The sequence below is a fragment of the Stigmatopora argus genome, chromosome 4 (assembly GCF_051989625.1).
Source record: "Stigmatopora argus isolate UIUO_Sarg chromosome 4, RoL_Sarg_1.0, whole genome shotgun sequence".
In the NCBI taxonomy this organism is placed as follows: domain Eukaryota; kingdom Metazoa; phylum Chordata; class Actinopteri; order Syngnathiformes; family Syngnathidae; genus Stigmatopora; species Stigmatopora argus.
The window spans coordinates 15,708,613-15,727,517 of NC_135390.1; the positions used below are offsets into that span (position 1 = coordinate 15,708,613).

The following is an 18,905-nucleotide window of genomic DNA, read 5'->3' on the forward strand; positions in this document are numbered from 1 at the left end:
CAGCCAATTAACAATATACAGTACAAAAGTTCTTAAACCAGTGTCCCCACACCTCTCACTATGAATAACAACTGTTATTAAAGAAAGATTGGAGGATTTTAAAGTATGGATTGAGAATATATTTTTTGAAACTGAAAGTTTAAGGTTTGTTTTGGATATTGCAATAATAATAATTACATATAAATAAATAACCCCCTAACTCTTTTCATTCAACACTTTCGACCTTGATTTAGTTCCAATAAAAAAAAAAATCTTAAATTTGAAAGATGTGGTCTCATTGGTTCGTTGTCGTCCCGCCCCCTTAAAGCTTACCGACCAATCGAAAAGCGAGCACGCAGCCATGTTGCCAAGTCAATCATTTGAAAGCGAGAGGAGACAAAAGAAGTGATATTTAATTGAAAGATTTCTACAAACGAGTAATAACTATTATTAAACTCGAATAATAAACCACGCTAGAGATGCCCGACAAGTAAAAGATACTTCAAATGGACGTAGCAAACCGAAGGTAAGTTTGCCAAGTCGAGTGTCAACGTCGCAGCTGCCTATGCTAATAGCACGCTAACTTTGTTCTCTGAGTTTAGCAAGTTGGAGGGGAAGTTTAAAACTATGTTTTACGTTTACTAGCGTAAACTAGCGTAATACTAACGTATTTTTCTTCATTCCACAGTAGGGCCTCGCGTAAGTCAAGTTATATTTGGCCACGATGTCGACCGTGCTCGTATAAACTTTTTTTTTCAATTGATGCTTTTCACTACAGAACAAAATTCTTAAATGTCGTTTTATCTAGACTGGCATAGCTGGCAATGTAATATATCGTAAGATCGTTTGATTAAAGTGATAACGCGGATTGTTTGTTCGTGCATTTATTAGTTGACACCACTACGAATATCTTTTCGTCTTTAATATAGTTATGTGCTCTGAAAATAGAAACATCTGAGGACAAAGGCTTTTGACCACACAGGTTTACGCCATCGAATAATCACGCAGGGTATACTTTCTTCTTTCAGGCTGTTGCTAGCTTTTTAAATAAAGTAACATTATAATCATGAGTGTTAACATACGAATTAAACACATTTATCCATGTAAGAACAAATTCTTATCTGCAATGGCCAACTTGCTGCCTACGGCCGATTAAGACGGTTATAGAAAAAAAATATAATTTTCAGTAGTAGACTATTCTCCAAGTGATATTCGTCCAATATACGTACCAGGATTTTTGTTTAATTTGTTATTTATTTTAAAAAAAAATCTTGATTTGTTTCATTGTAGGTGACCTCAACAGCCAATCCTGAAGCACCAAAGCACCAGGAGGGTTCAGATGTAGGAAACACTCTGTCAGAAAAACTCTTAAAATCTATTTGAATGAATACGACACACATAACACTTTACAGTCTAAGGTGCACTAATGAACAAGATTGCTGCTCTGGCAAACATAATATTGAAGACTTGATAAGGTGCAGTCCGGGTCTCATATTTTTGATGTAATTTATTCATATAAATATTAATTTCTCCAATTTTTCAGGAGATTTATATATTGTAAATAATCATAATCCACGCACAGTACTCTTATTTTCAAGAGACCTGTTGACAGAATCTCAAGAACAGAATACAGTGCAGTTTTTACTTTTTTAGTTTCTGCTTGGTTAGCGAGTCACTGTTGAGAATTAATTGCACTGGTCAATTCAAGAGAAAAGCCAGAGAAAAAAAATGGCCTCAGCAAGAACAGCAAACCCAGCCCAAATGATGGGCTTAAGCAGACCCGTGAATGGGAAACTCGGAGGCGGCATGCCTGCAAGATTTGGTGGCCAACAGTCTCAGGAGGGAAGCCGTGTTCCTCAGAGCGGAGGCTCTATCAAGTAAGTTTGCAGAATAAACGGAGTCATTCTCACATTTTGAAACTATATCTGATTTTCTAAGGTTTGGGGACGATTGGAAAAAGCACCTGGAGCTTCCTCCTAAAGACAGCAGAATGAGAACAACAGTAAACTAACCCTATCCCCCAAGACCGAGTTTTCACCAAAGAACATGTTAACAATCTTTTTATTTTTATTTTCCAACCCCAGGATGTGACCTCCACCAAGGGAAATGAATTTGAAGACTACTGCCTGAAGAGAGAACTCCTAATGGGGATCTTTGAGATGGGATGGGAGAAGCCTTCACCTATACAGGTATATGTATTCCATCTTGGCCCTTTCTGTTGAGTAAGTCAACAGTACAAACACTTTTACCCCCTTTTAATTCTATTTAAAGTAAGCATGATTGACCATTTACCTTTTCTCATTCGTAGGAAGAAAGCATCCCCATCGCCTTGTCGGGGCGAGATATTTTGGCCCGTGCCAAAAACGGAACGGGCAAAAGTGGAGCCTACCTCATCCCTCTCCTGGAGAGAATAGACCTAAAGAAGAGTCACATTCAAGGTCCGCATTTGCCTCCTTCTCAACGCCACCCCCCTTGCAACTTATTTTTAACAATGAACTTTAACTAACTGTGCCCTCACGTGTCATTAACCCTCACATTTCATTAGCCCTCCCCATTTTTGTGTCTCCTCTCAGCCTTAGTTGTGGTGCCCACGCGAGAATTGGCCCTGCAGATGAGCCAGATCAGTATTCAGCTCAGCAAGCACCTCGGAGGAGTCAAGGTCATGGCTACTACTGGTGGCACCAATTTGAGGGATGACATCATGCGACTCGACGACATTGGTAAAGTAACTTTTTCCACTCACAATCACCTGCAAAAGAAAGAAAAAAAGAAATGTGTATTATTTGAGGCATTTCTTGCGTTTTGTCCCAACAGTGCACGTAGTGATTGCCACACCTGGAAGAATACTAGACCTGATCAAGAAGGGTCTGGCCAAAGTCGACAAGATACAAATGATGGTGATGGATGAGGTGGGATTTTTCTCCGTTCCTTGAAAATAGCCTACTTATCTTGTTTTGATTCATGATTATGATTTTGACTTTCAGGCAGATAAACTGCTATCTCAAGACTTTGTGGTCATCATTGAAGACATTATCAGCTTCTTACCGAGGAAGAGGCAGATTTTGCTTTACTCTGCAACCTTTCCTATCAGTGTGCAGACGTTCATGGTGTGCTGATGTTCATGTTTAAACTGTCGGGTTCAGAGAAGTTTTTTTAGAAATGTTTTTTCACTCCTCTAGAACAAACACCTGCAAAAGCCTTATGAAATCAATCTTATGGAGGAGCTCACGTTGAAAGGCATAACTCAGTATTATGCATATGTGACTGAAAGGCAAAAGGTCCACTGTCTCAATACGCTTTTTTCCAGGGTGAGTCTTAAGATGAAATTTAGAAGTTTTCTCCACACTTTTTTAGTCATCATTCTAAATCAGCATTTGCGTTACAGCTTCAGATCAACCAGTCCATCATTTTCTGTAACTCCACTCAGCGAGTGGAGCTTTTGGCCAAGAAGATCACGCAGCTAGGCTACTCGTGCTTCTACATCCATGCCAAAATGTTGCAGGAGTACAGGAATCGCGTATTCCACGATTTCCGCAACGGGCTCTGCAGAAACTTGGTGTGCACGGGTTAGTGAAGGAACTTAGCACTCGGTCTCAATGATGTGAAGTCCATTTGATGTTTAACATTAAGTGTCTGACAGACCTGTTTACGAGGGGAATTGATATCCAGGCGGTGAATGTGGTCATCAACTTTGACTTTCCCAAAAGTGGAGAGACCTACTTGCACCGCATCGGAAGATCAGGTGACTCTTCTGTCTACTTGTGTAATCCTATGACCTTATAACTGTGGGCTTTCCTTACAAACAAATGTTTGTGCTTAAAAAAAATTGCATTCCTTTTCAGGGCGTTTCGGCCATTTCGGTTTGGCCATCAACCTGATCACATCAGAGGACCGTCACAACCTGAAGAGCATCGAGGACCAGCTGGTCACTGACATCAAACCCATTCCCAGCAGCATTGACAAGAGCCTGTACGTGGCAGAGTTTCACTCTGTGGATCCCGACGACAACAACGGACCAGAAAAAAACTGTGAATGGCCTGAGTGAATGTAAGCTACTTTGAATCAACCCAGTAGGCAGTTTTTTTTGGGTGTGTTTTTAGTGTTTGTGGGCGTATTAAGGAAGAAAATTAAATTTCTTCACTGCGTGATTAAAGTAAAACACACAGTTAAAAAAAGAAGAAAATATGTAGAAGCTGCTGTCGTCCACATCTCAGACCGTTAAGTGATACATTGATCATGGACACTTCAATTATGTGGGGCGATTATATGCATTGCATGAGTGACTTTTGTTGTGATTGGACTCTAATATTACTACACGTGCTTATTTATTTTTGTTGATGGTTGTTTTGTTTTTCAGGAGAAAAAAATGGTGTCTGTCTGGCTTTGCAAATTGATGGTTCAAGACAACATGTGAAGGGTTCTACTTCTCTTTTGTTTACAACCTGCCCGTTTGCCTATTTTTGTCATGGTGAGGAAAAACAACATTGGTTCAGTCAACAAGGCAGAAATTTTGTTTGAAACTCTTCATTGTCTTGCGCTTATAAGTTTTTTTTGCATCACATCACAAACGATTGTGTTGTTCCACAACTGAGCAGGGCAAGATTTTTTTCTATAAAAAGGTTTTGTCTCTGTCTTCTTGGTAAAGAATAAAAGTATCTTGAGCTGAATATTGTTTCTTTTCTTTTAATAAACTACTACACGTGCACCCAATAATGGGATTTAATGCATGCTTATACAATCATTTTTCCTGGATTCCATGGGTTATGGACTTACAATCATGTATATTAGCTGACGGCACATTCTTGTATTTAAACAACAGAAATTTGCACGGGGAAATAGTTTTTAAATTTTTAAAACCGTTTTGAAGGTCATTTTCAAAAAAAATATTTTTGGGAATTAAGTTTAGGAATGTACAAAAAAATAGACAAACCTTTCCAAACAATGTGTAGTAATAACTTAATGATTAATTGATATTTTAAAATAATGTTCTGATGTGCCTACGACTAGGGTTACAACATGATATCCTGAATGTTTATTTGACTCATTAAATCCCCACCTACGTTCGGGAAGCGACACCAAAAGATGAAATATCATGTAATTATAAGAAAGCTCAAAGTGACCGTTTTTTATTTGTAAAATGATGACTAAAACCTATGTACCCTTGGAATGTCATTCAATGGAAGATTGAATGAATCTACTGATTGGCGGATGACCCCCGTGCTGTGACGTAACTGCAAGTGGGCTGATCAATGGTCGATTCTGACCAATGGCGAGCAAGACTTCCTTGACGCTGGCCAATCGGCCGACACAGATCCCGGAAGTTGGTTGGACCTTTCCCGACTCCGGCCACCAACACTGCGGTGAACTTTACCGGTGCTGAACTGCCCCCTCCCCTGGAACCAATTCTTTATCGTGAGTAAACCGAACGTCAAATTCCATTTTTATCGGTATAATTAAAGTAATTTCTGGAAATGATAACCGACGTCGCCAGTATTTGCCCGTAGCGGACAGGAGGATCTCGTGGCCATCCACATGGCTTTGTCTACGGCTAGTCAGTTAGCTTCTTAGCACAAGCATGCTAACTAGCATCTCCCGCTTCGATTTATATTATAATAACTATTGCATCCGTCTGTGTCCAGAACACAAATCTATGGATACAAAAAACGTCCGTCTGGCGTGAACAACATTAGTTCAATTAGGAGTAGAAATGGACCTAAATGGGCCTTAACTAGAAGCTGCTCTACTCTCTACTACCTTAGATGGCTAATTTACCCTTCCTGTAATTGTCATTGAGATACTGGACGTATGTTATCGCTATTTTCATGCTCAATTCTAATGCTCTTATTATTGCCCTGTTTTGGAGCTATTTTTTTTTTTTATTCTTAAAATAGAAACGGTGCAATCCATTTACTCACTATATTAGAACTGTGTCAAAAACACTGTCTTTACAGTAACAAATGCACATCAACGGTGATACCAATTTCAAATGTGTATATATACTGTGCAATAATTAAATAAAATTTAATAACCCCTCCACGACTCCTGTATGGATGAGCGGCATGGCAAACGTATGAATGATTTTACAATAAACAAAGATCAGTCTACTTTGAGTGAAGTTATTAATTGTCCATACACCTTCTTCCAGTCTGTACAAAGCTCAGAGCATGGGCAGTGTGCTAGCTGCCTCTTCCCCCACATCCACCCCGGCCGGAGGGGGCCAAGGGGTGCCGGGGTTGGTTTCGATGCCAGCGGGGTTCACCATGCCAGCAGTGTCCCCCGTCTCTCCGTCCTCCGAGCTGCAGACAACGGACGCAGCGCAGGCGTCGCCGCTCCCCAACCCCGGCACGTACGAGGAGTGCCATCGCAAATGTAAAGGTAAGCCTTTGTTTTAGTCCAGTCTTAACCTGACATCGTGAGACGTAGGTGGACCGCCAGTTACAATCTCGTTTCTGTGTCGGCCTGATGAGAGTCAAGAGTCATCATAGACACACTCAGGTTGGGACGTGTAAAACTAAGTTACCATTTCCGCGTATTTTGCGATGACGATCTGCTTTAAAAAGTGCTGACGATTAACACATCCACATTTTCATTGCACACATTTCAGCCATCTTTGTTTTACGTAATTAAGCTGCATCACTATTTCCTTACATCTAGTGCGGTGCATAACTGACACAGCTTGAAATGGAAATAAATTTGGGCAGTAATGATTAACATCTAACAGTCTAATGCATTAAAACAGGAAATTAAGTCTTCATTTTTTTTAATGTTCATTTTACGATTGATACATTCACACAAAAATAAAATAAAACTACAATCAGGAAGAATCTTCTTCCTCATGTCAAAGAGTCACAATGTTTCGGTGTCTTTTTGAAATTTATGCATTTTTATTTTTATTTTTTGCAGAGGTGTTCCCTCTCCAGATGGAAGGAGTCCGGTTAGTGGTAAATAAAGGCTTGAGTAATCACTTCCAGGTCAGCCACACCATCACGCTCAGCACGCTGGGCGACTCCGGATATCGTTTTGGCTCCACGTACGTCGGTAGCAAACAGACAGGACCCGCTGAGGTTAGAGTCCAGAATACTTTTTCCATTTTGTTTTCCTAGCAGCTGGCAATACGTGAAAATGAAGAAAAAAAACATTATCAGCACAAGTGCAGGTAATAATTTTGTCCTTCCCCATTAGTCCTTCCCCGTCGTGGTGGGTGACATGGACAACACCGGCAGCCTCAACGCCCAAATCATCCACCAGCTCACTTCTGCCGTCCGCTCCAAAATAGCCCTCCAGGTAAGTTGCTTTATGACGTGCGGTCTGGGATTTTGCGGAACCAAACCCACTCGCCCACCGTTTGTGCGGTTATGTTCTGCCAGACACAGCAGCACAAGTTCGTCAACTGGCAATGTGACCTGGAGTACCGCGGCACCAATTTTACGACCGCACTGACGCTGGGAAACCCCGACGTCCTCGTAGGCTCTGGTAGGACTTTTTAGGTCAAGGTCTCGTATCACGTGGGAGGGTGGTACTTTATTGAATTTGATAGATTCCCATTATTCTCCAATGAGTCACAACCCAGTCGTGTTATGGTGCAGGTTGCACTTGTACGGTACAATCTTATGTTTTCGGGACCCACTTTCAATTTTGTATCTATGATAAAAACAATAAGAACTCATCTAGATACTCCTTTTCCGTTGTATCGTTCTCATATAGATTATTTTTTAATACTCTGACAAGATTCTATTGTTTAATTGGTTTGTAAAACTCATTGATATTGGACTTTTTAAAGGCACTGCTCTTTGTGTTTGTTTTAAGGCATCGTCGTGGCCCATTATCTCCAGTCCATCACTCCCGCCCTCGCACTTGGTGGCGAACTCGTATATCACCGGCGACCGGGTGAGGAAGGAACGGTTACATCCCTCCTGGGAAGGTACACAGGTAAAAAAGAAAAAACCTACTTACTCTTATAGTCAAGGAAAGAAATAATAGAACAGATTTTTCTGAAAAAATATGTCATTTTGTGAGGGCCTTGCACATTTGTTTTCCTCAGGTGAGAACTGCGTGGCCACGCTGACAATGGGAGGAGCTGGATGTCACGCTACTTATTATCATAAAGCTAACGAGCAGGTAAAAGCTTGTCTATCACAGTCAATGTCACGAAAACAGGATCATTTAATGCCAACCAACATATTTCAAATGGATTCGATGTTTATTGCTGTTGGATACTCATTCAATGATCTCAGTACAATGTAATCACAAATTAAAACATGTTTACTGGCAATTTATATCACTTCATCTAAAGGTAAAACATGCTTTGTTCTGGATTATTAAATTTAAAAATGTTTAATATTTGCATCTTTATCTTTTGATAACCTTGTGAATGTTTATGTTGTTATTATGCAACAGTTGCAGGTGGGTGTTGAGTTTGAAGCCAGCACGCGAATGAAAGAGACCACAACATCTTTGGGATATCAGCTGGACGTGCCCAAAGCCAACTTGCTCTTTAAAGGTGAACCAACTGAGAATGATGTTTTGCATGGAATGGTAGATGATTGTCTTCCGTGCTCTTTTAGGCACCGTGGACAGCAACTGGGTGGTGGGTGCCACGCTGGAGAAAAAACTGCCGCCACTGCCGCTCACCATGGCGCTGGGAGCCTTCCTTAACCACCGCAAAAACAAGTTCCAGTGCGGCTTTAGCGTCATCATCGGTTAGAAGGGCCCATAGCCCCCGCCCTCCACGAACAGGCTCACGGGCCGCAGCTCGGACCGACACGGAGACACGCCACAAATAAACAGAAACACACAGACACACACACAGGAACCCGGACTGAGTTTTTCCCATTAAATTCAGAGACGCTCTTTTTATTACTGTGATTTCTGGAGGAGAAGACCACCAAAAAAATGGGACTGGCCAAGCCACACCTTTGTGGAACCTGGCACTGGTATTTACTTTGGGAGGAACGTCGACGACGTGGAGGGACCTGGATGTCACATGAGAATCAAATTAAGTCTGTACTTGGACGTTATATGGTCACATATGAGGGATGAAAATAAATGTCCTTACTTTTTCTAAACATGCTTCTGGCTTGTTGTTTTGAGAGGTGATTCTGTGACAAATGCTGAAGAAAAGCCACCCCCGGCCGATCGGATCGCCCGACTCCCCCCGGCCGATCGGATCGCCCGACTCCCCCCGGCCGATCGGATCGCCCGACTCCCCCCGGCCGATCGGATCGCCCGACTCCCCCCGGCCGATCGGATCGCCCGACTCCCCCCGGCCGATCGGATCGCCCGACTCCCCCCGGCCGATCGGATCGCCCGACTCCCCCCGGCCGATCGGATCGCCCGACTCCAACCGGCCGATCGGATCGCCCGACTCCAACCGGCCGATCGGATCGCCCGACTCCAACCGGCCGATCGGATCGCCCGATTCCCCCGGCCGATCGGATCGCCCGGCCGATCGGATCGCCCGCCCGATCGGATCGCCCGGCCGATCAGATCGCCCGATTCCCCCGGCCGATCAGATCGCCCGATTCCCCCGGCCGATCAGATCGCCCGATTCCCCCGGCCGATCAGATCGCCCGATTCCCCCGGCCGATCAGATCGCCCGATTCCCCCGGCCGATCAGATCGCCCGATTCCCCCGGCCGATCAGATCGCCCGATTCCCCCGGCCGATCAGATCGCCCGATTCCCCCGGCCGATCAGATCGCCCGATTCCCCCGGCCGATCAGATCGCCCGATTCCCCCGGCCGATCAGATCGCCCGATTCCCCCGGCCGATCAGATCGCCCGATTCCCCCGGCCGATCAGATCGCCCGATTCCCCCGGCCGATCAGATCGCCCGATTCCCCCGGCCGATCAGATCGCCCGATTCCCCCGGCCGATCAGATCGCCCGATTCCCCCGGCCGATCAGATCGCCCGATTCCCCCGGCCGATCAGATCGCCCGATTCCCCCGGCCGATCAGATCGCCCGATTCCCCCGGCCGATCAGATCGCCCGATTCCCCCGGCCGATCAGATCGCCCGATTCCCCCGGCCGATCAGATCGCCCGATTCCCCCGGCCGATCAGATCGCCCGATTCCCCCGGCCGATCAGATCGCCCGATTCCCCCGGCCGATCAGATCGCCCGATTCCCCCGGCCGATCAGATCGCCCGATTCCCCCGGCCGATCAGATCGCCCGATTCCCCCGGCCGATCAGATCGCCCGATTCCCCCGGCCGATCAGATCGCCCGATTCCCCCGGCCGATCAGATCGCCCGATTCCCCCGGCCGATCAGATCGCCCGATTCCCCCGGCCGATCAGATCGCCCGATTCCCCCGGCCGATCAGATCGCCCGATTCCCCCGGCCGATCAGATCGCCCGATTCCCCCGGCCGATCAGATCGCCCGATTCCCCCGGCCGATCAGATCGCCCGATTCCCCCGGCCGATCAGATCGCCCGATTCCCCCGGCCGATCAGATCGCCCGATTCCCCCGGCCGATCAGATCGCCCGATTCCCCCGGCCGATCAGATCGCCCGATTCCCCCGGCCGATCAGATCGCCCGATTCCCCCGGCCGATCAGATCGCCCGATTCCCCCGGCCGATCAGATCGCCCGATTCCCCCGGCCGATCAGATCGCCCGATTCCCCCGGCCGATCAGATCGCCCGATTCCCCCGGCCGATCAGATCGCCCGATTCCCCCGGCCGATCAGATCGCCCGATTCCCCCGGCCGATCAGATCGCCCGATTCCCCCGGCCGATCAGATCGCCCGATTCCCCCGGCCGATCAGATCGCCCGATTCCCCCGGCCGATCAGATCGCCCGATTCCCCCGGCCGATCAGATCGCCCGATTCCCCCGGCCGATCAGATCGCCCGATTCCCCCGGCCGATCAGATCGCCCGATTCCCCCGGCCGATCAGATCGCCCGATTCCCCCGGCCGATCAGATCGCCCGATTCCCCCGGCCGATCAGATCGCCCGATTCCCCCGGCCAATCAGATCGCCCGATTCCCCCGGCCAATCAGATCGCCCGATTCCCCCGGCCAATCAGATCGCCCGATTCCCCCGGCCAATCAGATCGCCCGATTCCCCCGGCCAATCAGATCGCCCGATTCCCCCGGCCAATCAGATCGCCCGATTCCCCCGGCCAATCAGATCGCCCGATTCCCCCGGCCAATCAGATCGCCCGATTCCCCCGGCCAATCAGATCGCCCGATTCCCCCGGCCAATCAGATCGCCCGATTCCCCCGGCCAATCAGATCGCCCGATTCCCCCGGCCAATCAGATCGCCCGATTCCCCCGGCCAATCAGATCGCCCGATTCCCCCGGCCAATCAGATCGCCCGATTCCCCCGGCCAATCAGATCGCCCGATTCCCCCGGCCAATCAGATCGCCCGATTCCCCCGGCCAATCAGATCGCCCGATTCCCCCGGCCAATCAGATCGCCCGATTCCCCCGGCCAATCAGATCGCCCGATTCCCCCGGCCAATCAGATCGCCCGATTCCCCCGGCCAATCAGATCGCCCGATTCCCCCGGCCAATCAGATCGCCCGATTCCCCCGGCCAATCAGATCGCCCGATTCCCCCGGCCAATCAGATCGCCCGATTCCCCCGGCCAATCAGATCGCCCGATTCCCCCGGCCAATCAGATCGCCCGATTCCCCCGGCCAATCAGATCGCCCGATTCCCCCGGCCAATCAGATCGCCCGATTCCCCCGGCCAATCAGATCGCCCGATTCCCCCGGCCAATCAGATCGCCCGATTCCCCCGGCCAATCAGATCGCCCGATTCCCCCGGCCAATCAGATCGCCCGATTCCCCCGGCCAATCAGATCGCCCGATTCCCCCGGCCAATCAGATCGCCCGATTCCCCCGGCCAATCAGATCGCCCGATTCCCCCGGCCAATCAGATCGCCCGATTCCCCCGGCCAATCAGATCGCCCGATTCCCCCGGCCAATCAGATCGCCCGATTCCCCCGGCCAATCAGATCGCCCGATTCCCCCGGCCAATCAGATCGCCCGATTCCCCCGGCCAATCAGATCGCCCGATTCCCCCGGCCAATCAGATCGCCCGATTCCCCCGGCCAATCAGATCGCCCGATTCCCCCGGCCAATCAGATCGCCCGATTCCCCCGGCCAATCAGATCGCCCGATTCCCCCGGCCAATCAGATCGCCCGATTCCCCCGGCCAATCAGATCGCCCGATTCCCCCGGCCAATCAGATCGCCCGATTCCCCCGGCCAATCAGATCGCCCGATTCCCCCGGCCAATCAGATCGCCCGATTCCCCCGGCCAATCAGATCGCCCGATTCCCCCGGCCAATCAGATCGCCCGATTCCCCCGGCCAATCAGATCGCCCGATTCCCCCGGCCAATCAGATCGCCCGATTCCCCCGGCCAATCAGATCGCCCGATTCCCCCGGCCAATCAGATCGCCCGATTCCCCCGGCCAATCAGATCGCCCGATTCCCCCGGCCAATCAGATCGCCCGATTCCCCCGGCCAATCAGATCGCCCGATTCCCCCGGCCAATCAGATCGCCCGATTCCCAACGGCCAATCAGATCGCCCGATTCCCAACGGCCAATCAGATCGCCCGATTCCCAACGGCCAATCAGATCGCCCGATTCCAACCGGCCAATCAGATCGCCCGATTCCCAACGGCCAATCAGATCGCCCGATTCCCAACGGCCAATCAGATCGCCCGATTCCCAACGGCCAATCAGATCGCCCGATTCCCAACGGCCAATCAGATCGCCCGATTCCAACCGGCCAATCAGATCGCCCGATTCCCAACGGCCAATCAGATCGCCCGATTCCAACCGGCCAATCAGATCGCCCGATTCCCAACGGCCAATCAGATCGCCCGATTCCAACCGGCCAATCAGATCGCCCGATTCCCACCGGCCAATCAGATCGCCCGATTCCCAACGGCCAATCAGATCGCCCGATTCCCACCGGCCAATCAGATCGCCCGATTCCCACCGGCCAATCAGATCGCCCGATTCCCACCGGCCAATCAGATCGCCCGATTCCCACCGGCCAATCAGATCGCCCGATTCCCACCGGCCAATCAGATCGCCCGATTCCCACCGGCCAATCAGATCGCCCGATTCCCACCGGCCAATCAGATCGCCCGATTCCCACCGGCCAATCAGATCGCCCGATTCCCACCGGCCAATCAGATCGCCCGATTCCAACCGGCCAATCAGATCGCCCGATTCCCACCGGCCAATCAGATCGCCCGATTCCCACCGGCCAATCAGATCGCCCGATTCCCACCGGCCAATCAGATCGCCCGATTCCCACCGGCCAATCAGATCGCCCGATTCCCACCGGCCAATCAGATCGCCCGATTCCAACCGGCCAATCAGATCGCCCGATTCCCAACGGCCAATCAGATCGCCCGATTCCAACCGGCCAATCAGATCGCCCGATTCCCAACGGCCAATCAGATCGCCCGATTCCAACCGGCCAATCAGATCGCCCGATTCCCAACGGCCAATCAGATCGCCCGATTCCAACCGGCCAATCAGATCGCCCGATTCCCAACGGCCAATCAGATCGCCCGATTCCAACCGGCCAATCAGATCGCCCGATTCCCAACGGCCAATCAGATCGCCCGATTCCAACCGGCCAATCAGATCGCCCGATTCCAACCGGCCAATCAGATCGCCCGATTCCCAACGGCCAATCAGATCGCCCGATTCCAACCGGCCAATCAGATCGCCCGATTCCCAACGGCCAATCAGATCGCCCGATTCCAACCGGCCAATCAGATCGCCCGATTCCCAACGGCCAATCAGATCGCCCGATTCCAACCGGCCAATCAGATCGCCCGATTCCCAACGGCCAATCAGATCGCCCGATTCCAACCGGCCAATCAGATCGCCCGATTCCCAACGGCCAATCAGATCGCCCGATTCCAACCGGCCAATCAGATCGCCCGATTCCCAACGGCCAATCAGATCGCCCGATTCCAACCGGCCAATCAGATCGCCCGATTCCCAACGGCCAATCAGATCGCCCGATTCCAACCGGCCAATCAGATCGCCCGATTCCCAACGGCCAATCAGATCGCCCGATTCCCAACGGCCAATCAGATCGCCCGATTCCCAACGGCCAATCAGATCGCCCGATTCCCAACGGCCAATCAGATCGCCCGATTCCCAACGGCCAATCAGATCGCCCGATTCCCAACGGCCAATCAGATCGCCCGATTCCCAACGGCCAATCAGATCGCCCGATTCCCAACGGCCAATCAGATCGCCCGATTCCAACCGGCCAATCAGATCGCCCGATTCCCAACGGCCAATCAGATCGCCCGATTCCAACCGGCCAATCAGATCGCCCGATTCCCAACGGCCAATCAGATCGCCCGATTCCAACCGGCCAATCAGATCGCCCGATTCCCAACGGCCAATCAGATCGCCCGATTCCAACCGGCCAATCAGATCGCCCGATTCCCAACGGCCAATCAGATCGCCCGATTCCAACCGGCCAATCAGATCGCCCGATTCCCAACGGCCAATCAGATCGCCCGATTCCAACCGGCCAATCAGATCGCCCGATTCCCAACGGCCAATCAGATCGCCCGATTCCAACCGGCCAATCAGATCGCCCGATTCCCAACGGCCAATCAGATCGCCCGATTCCAACCGGCCAATCAGATCGCCCGATTCCCAACGGCCAATCAGATCGCCCGATTCCAACCGGCCAATCAGATCGCCCGATTCCCAACGGCCAATCAGATCGCCCGATTCCAACCGGCCAATCAGATCGCCCGATTCCCAACGGCCAATCAGATCGCCCGATTCCAACCGGCCAATCAGATCGCCCGATTCCCAACGGCCAATCAGATCGCCCGATTCCAACCGGCCAATCAGATCGCCCGATTCCCAACGGCCAATCAGATCGCCCGATTCCAACCGGCCAATCAGATCGCCCGATTCCCAACGGCCAATCAGATCGCCCGATTCCAACCGGCCAATCAGATCGCCCGATTCCCAACGGCCAATCAGATCGCCCGATTCCAACCGGCCAATCAGATCGCCCGATTCCCAACGGCCAATCAGATCGCCCGATTCCAACCGGCCAATCAGATCGCCCGATTCCCACCGGCCAATCAGATCGCCCGATTCCCAACGGCCAATCAGATCGCCCGATTCCCACCGGCCAATCAGATCGCCCGATTCCAACCGGCCAATCAGATCGCCCGATTCCAACCGGCCAATCAGATCGCCCGATTCCAACCGGCCAATCAGATCGCCCGATTCCAACCGGCCAATCAGATCGCCCGATTCCAACCGGCCAATCAGATCGCCCGATTCCCAACGGCCAATCAGATCGCCCGATTCCCAACGGCCAATCAGATCGCCCGATTCCAACCGGCCAATCAGATCGCCCGATTCCCAACGGCCAATCAGATCGCCCGATTCCAACCGGCCAATCAGATCGCCCGATTCCAACCGGCCAATCAGATCGCCCGATTCCAACCGGCCAATCAGATCGCCCGATTCCAACCGGCCAATCAGATCGCCCGATTCCCAACGGCCAATCAGATCGCCCGATTCCAACCGGCCAATCAGATCGCCCGATTCCCAACGGCCAATCAGATCGCCCGATTCCAACCGGCCAATCAGATCGCCCGATTCCCAACGGCCAATCAGATCGCCCGATTCCAACCGGCCAATCAGATCGCCCGATTCCCAACGGCCAATCAGATCGCCCGATTCCAACCGGCCAATCAGATCGCCCGATTCCCAACGGCCAATCAGATCGCCCGATTCCAACCGGCCAATCAGATCGCCCGATTCCCAACGGCCAATCAGATCGCCCGATTCCAACCGGCCAATCAGATCGCCCGATTCCCAACGGCCAATCAGATCGCCCGATTCCAACCGGCCAATCAGATCGCCCGATTCCCAACGGCCAATCAGATCGCCCGATTCCAACCGGCCAATCAGATCGCCCGATTCCCAACGGCCAATCAGATCGCCCGATTCCAACCGGCCAATCAGATCGCCCGATTCCAACCGGCCAATCAGATCGCCCGATTCCAACCGGCCAATCAGATCGCCCGATTCCAACCGGCCAATCAGATCGCCCGATTCCAACCGGCCAATCAGATCGCCCGATTCCAACCGGCCAACTATACTGTCGTTATTTTTTAAAGCCTTAAATACTATGTAGTTTTTACAGAAAAAAAAGCCTTACTATACTATGTCGTTTTTACGAAAAAAGCCTTACTATACCATGTCGTTTTTTTTAGGAAAAAAGCCTTACTATATTATGTTGTTTTTTTACGAAAAAAGCCTTACTATACTATGTCGTTTTTTACAAAAAAAGCCTTACTATACTATGTAGTTTTTTTTTACGAAAAAAAGCCTTACTATACTATGTCGTTTTTTTTTACGAAAAAAGCCTTACTATACTGTCGTTTTTTACAGAAAAAAAGCCTTACTATACTATGTCGTTTTTATGAGGAAAAAAGCCTTACTATACTATGTCGTTTTTTTTACGAAAAAAAGCCTTACTATACTATGTCGTTTTTTTTTACGAAAAAAGCCTTACTATACTGTCGTTTTTTACAGAAAAAAAGCCTTACTATACTATGTCGTTTTTATGAGGAAAAAAGCCTTACTATACTATGTCGTTTAAAAAAAAGCCTTACTATACTATGTCGTTTTTTTACAAAAAAAGCCTTACTATACTATGTCGTTTTTTTTTGGACAAACTATGTTGTTTTTTACGAAAAAAGCCTTATTATACTGTCGTTTTTTACGGAAAAAAACTTACTATACTATGCCATTTTTTACGAAAAAAAGCCCTACTATACCATGTTATTTTTACGAAAAAAGCCTTACTCTACATGGTCGTTTTTTACGAAAAAAAGCCTTACTATACTATGTCGTTTTTACGAGAGAAAAAAGCCTTACTATACTGTCGTTTTTTACGAAAAAAAGCCTTACTATACTATGTCGTTTTTATGAGAAAAAAAGCCTTACTATACTATGTCGTTTAAAAAAAACCCTTACTATACTATGTCGATTTTTTACGAGAAAAAAAGCCTTACTATACTATGTCGCTTTTTTACAAAAAAAGCCTTACTATACTGTCGTTATTTTTAAAGCCTTAAATACTATGTCGTTTTTACGGGGGAATGCCTTACTATACTATGTCGTTTTTTTACGAAAAAAAGCCTTATTATACTATGTCGTTTTCACGAAAAAAGCCTTACTATACTGTCGTTTTTTTTAGGAAAAAAACCTTAATATACTATGTCGTTTTTTTAGGAAAAAAGCCTTACTATACTATGTTGTTTTTTACAAAAAAAGCCTTACTATACTGTCGTTTTTTTTTTTTAAAAACCTTACTATACTATGTCATTTTTACGAAAAAAGCCTTACTATACTATGTCATTTTTACGAAAAAAGCCTTACTATACTATGTCGTTTTTACGAGAGAAAAAAACCTTACTATACTATGTCGTTTTTTTACTAAAAAGCCGTACTATAATCTGTTGTTTTTTTTAAAGAAAAAAGCCTTACTCTACTTGGTCGTTTTTATGAAAAAAAGCCTTACTATAGTATGTCGTTTTTATGAGAAAAAAGCCTTACTATACTATGTCGTTTTTACGAGAGAAAAAAGCCTTACTATACTATGTCGTTTTTTTTAGGAAAAAGCCTTACTATACTATGTCGTTTTTTACGAAAAAAAAGCCTTACTATACTATGTCGTTTTTATGAAAAAAAGCCTTACTATACTATGTCGTTTTTTACGAAAAAAAGCCTTACTATACTATGTCGTTTTTATGAGAAAAAAAGCCTTACTATACTATGTCGTTTAAAAAAAAGCCTTACTATACTATGTCGCTTTTTTACGAGAAAAAAAGCCTTACTATACTATGTCGTTTTTTACGAAAAAAAGCCTTACTAAACTATGTCGTTTTTATGAGAAAAAAAGCCTTACTATACTATGTCGTTTTTATGAGAAAAAAAGCCTTACTATACTATGTAGCTTTTTTACGAGAAAAAAAGCCTTACTATACTATGTCCCTTTTTTACAAAAAAAGCCTTACTATACTGTCGTTATTTTTAAAGCCTTAAATACTATGTCGTTTTTACGGGGGGGACAGCCTTACTATACTAGGTCGTTTTTTTGCGAAAAAAAAGCCTTATTATACTATGTCGTTTTCACGAAAAAAGCTTTACTATACTGTCGTTTTTTTTAGGAAAAAAGCCTTAATATACTATGTCGTTTTTTTAGGAAAAAAGCCTTACTATACTATGTCATTTTTACGAAAAAAGCCTTACTATACTATGTCGTTTTTTTTTTTAGGAAAAAGCCTTACTATACTATGTCGTTTTTTACGAAAAAAAAGCCTTACTATACTATGTCGTTTTTACGAAAAAAAAAGCCTTACTATACTATGTCGTTTTTATGAGAAAAAAAGCCTTACTATACTGTCGTTAAAAAAAAAGCCTTACTATACTATGTCGCTTTTTTACGAGAAAAAAAGCCTTACTATACTATGTCGCTTTTTTACAAAAAAAGCCATACTATACTGTCGTTATTTTTAAAGCCTTAAATACTATGTCGTTTTTACGGGGGGGAAAGCCTTACTATACTATGTCGTTTTTTTACGAAAAAAAGCTTTATTATACTATGTCGTTTTCACGAAAAAAGCCTTACTATACTGTCGTTTTTTTTAGGAAAAAAGCCTTAATATACTATGTCGTTTATTTTTAAGAAAAAAGCCTTACTATACTATGTCGTTTTTTTTTAAAGAAAAAAGCCTTACTATACTATGTCGTTTTTTTAAAAGAAAAAAAAGCCTTACTATACTATGTCTTTTATTTTTAAGAAAAAAAGCCTTACTATACTATGTCGTTTTTTACGAAAAAAACCCTTACTATACCATGTCGTTTTTACGAGAGAAAAAAGCCTTACTATACTATG

General features: G+C 47.6%; 3 protein-coding genes across 3 annotated transcripts in view; 2 read left to right on the plus strand and 1 right to left on the minus strand.

Moving 5' to 3' along the window:
• Window positions 1-301: 301 nt before the first annotated feature.
• On the plus strand, window positions 302-4,646 carry ddx61 (DEAD (Asp-Glu-Ala-Asp) box helicase 61). Its single transcript, XM_077599513.1, has 13 exons — window positions 302-505; window positions 1,270-1,856; window positions 1,918-1,981; window positions 2,064-2,168; window positions 2,288-2,417; window positions 2,553-2,699; window positions 2,794-2,888; window positions 2,964-3,086; window positions 3,159-3,287; window positions 3,365-3,545; window positions 3,620-3,721; window positions 3,822-4,026; window positions 4,337-4,646. Exons 2-12 carry the CDS (start codon window positions 1,708-1,710, stop codon window positions 4,022-4,024), a joined length of 1,428 nt encoding a protein of 475 aa, XP_077455639.1. The 5' UTR covers window positions 302-505; window positions 1,270-1,707; the 3' UTR covers window positions 4,025-4,026; window positions 4,337-4,646.
• A 612-nt stretch (window positions 4,647-5,258) lies between these two features.
• tomm40 (translocase of outer mitochondrial membrane 40 homolog (yeast)) lies at window positions 5,259-9,044 on the plus strand. The gene is made up of 9 exons (XM_077597741.1): window positions 5,259-5,391; window positions 6,125-6,354; window positions 6,883-7,043; window positions 7,162-7,263; window positions 7,347-7,452; window positions 7,786-7,908; window positions 8,021-8,097; window positions 8,377-8,479; window positions 8,544-9,044. The coding sequence occupies exons 2-9, from the start codon at window positions 6,144-6,146 to the stop codon at window positions 8,681-8,683; spliced, it is 1,023 nt and encodes a 340-aa protein (XP_077453867.1). The 5' UTR covers window positions 5,259-5,391; window positions 6,125-6,143; the 3' UTR covers window positions 8,684-9,044.
• Window positions 6,872-18,905, minus strand: part of LOC144072617 (uncharacterized) — a 33,662-nt gene continuing 21,628 nt past the window's right edge. Inside the window, exon 4 of the transcript XR_013299861.1 lies at window positions 6,872-7,085. The gene's annotated coding sequence lies outside the window, so the exon portion shown is untranslated. The remainder of the gene's footprint in view (window positions 7,086-18,905) is intronic.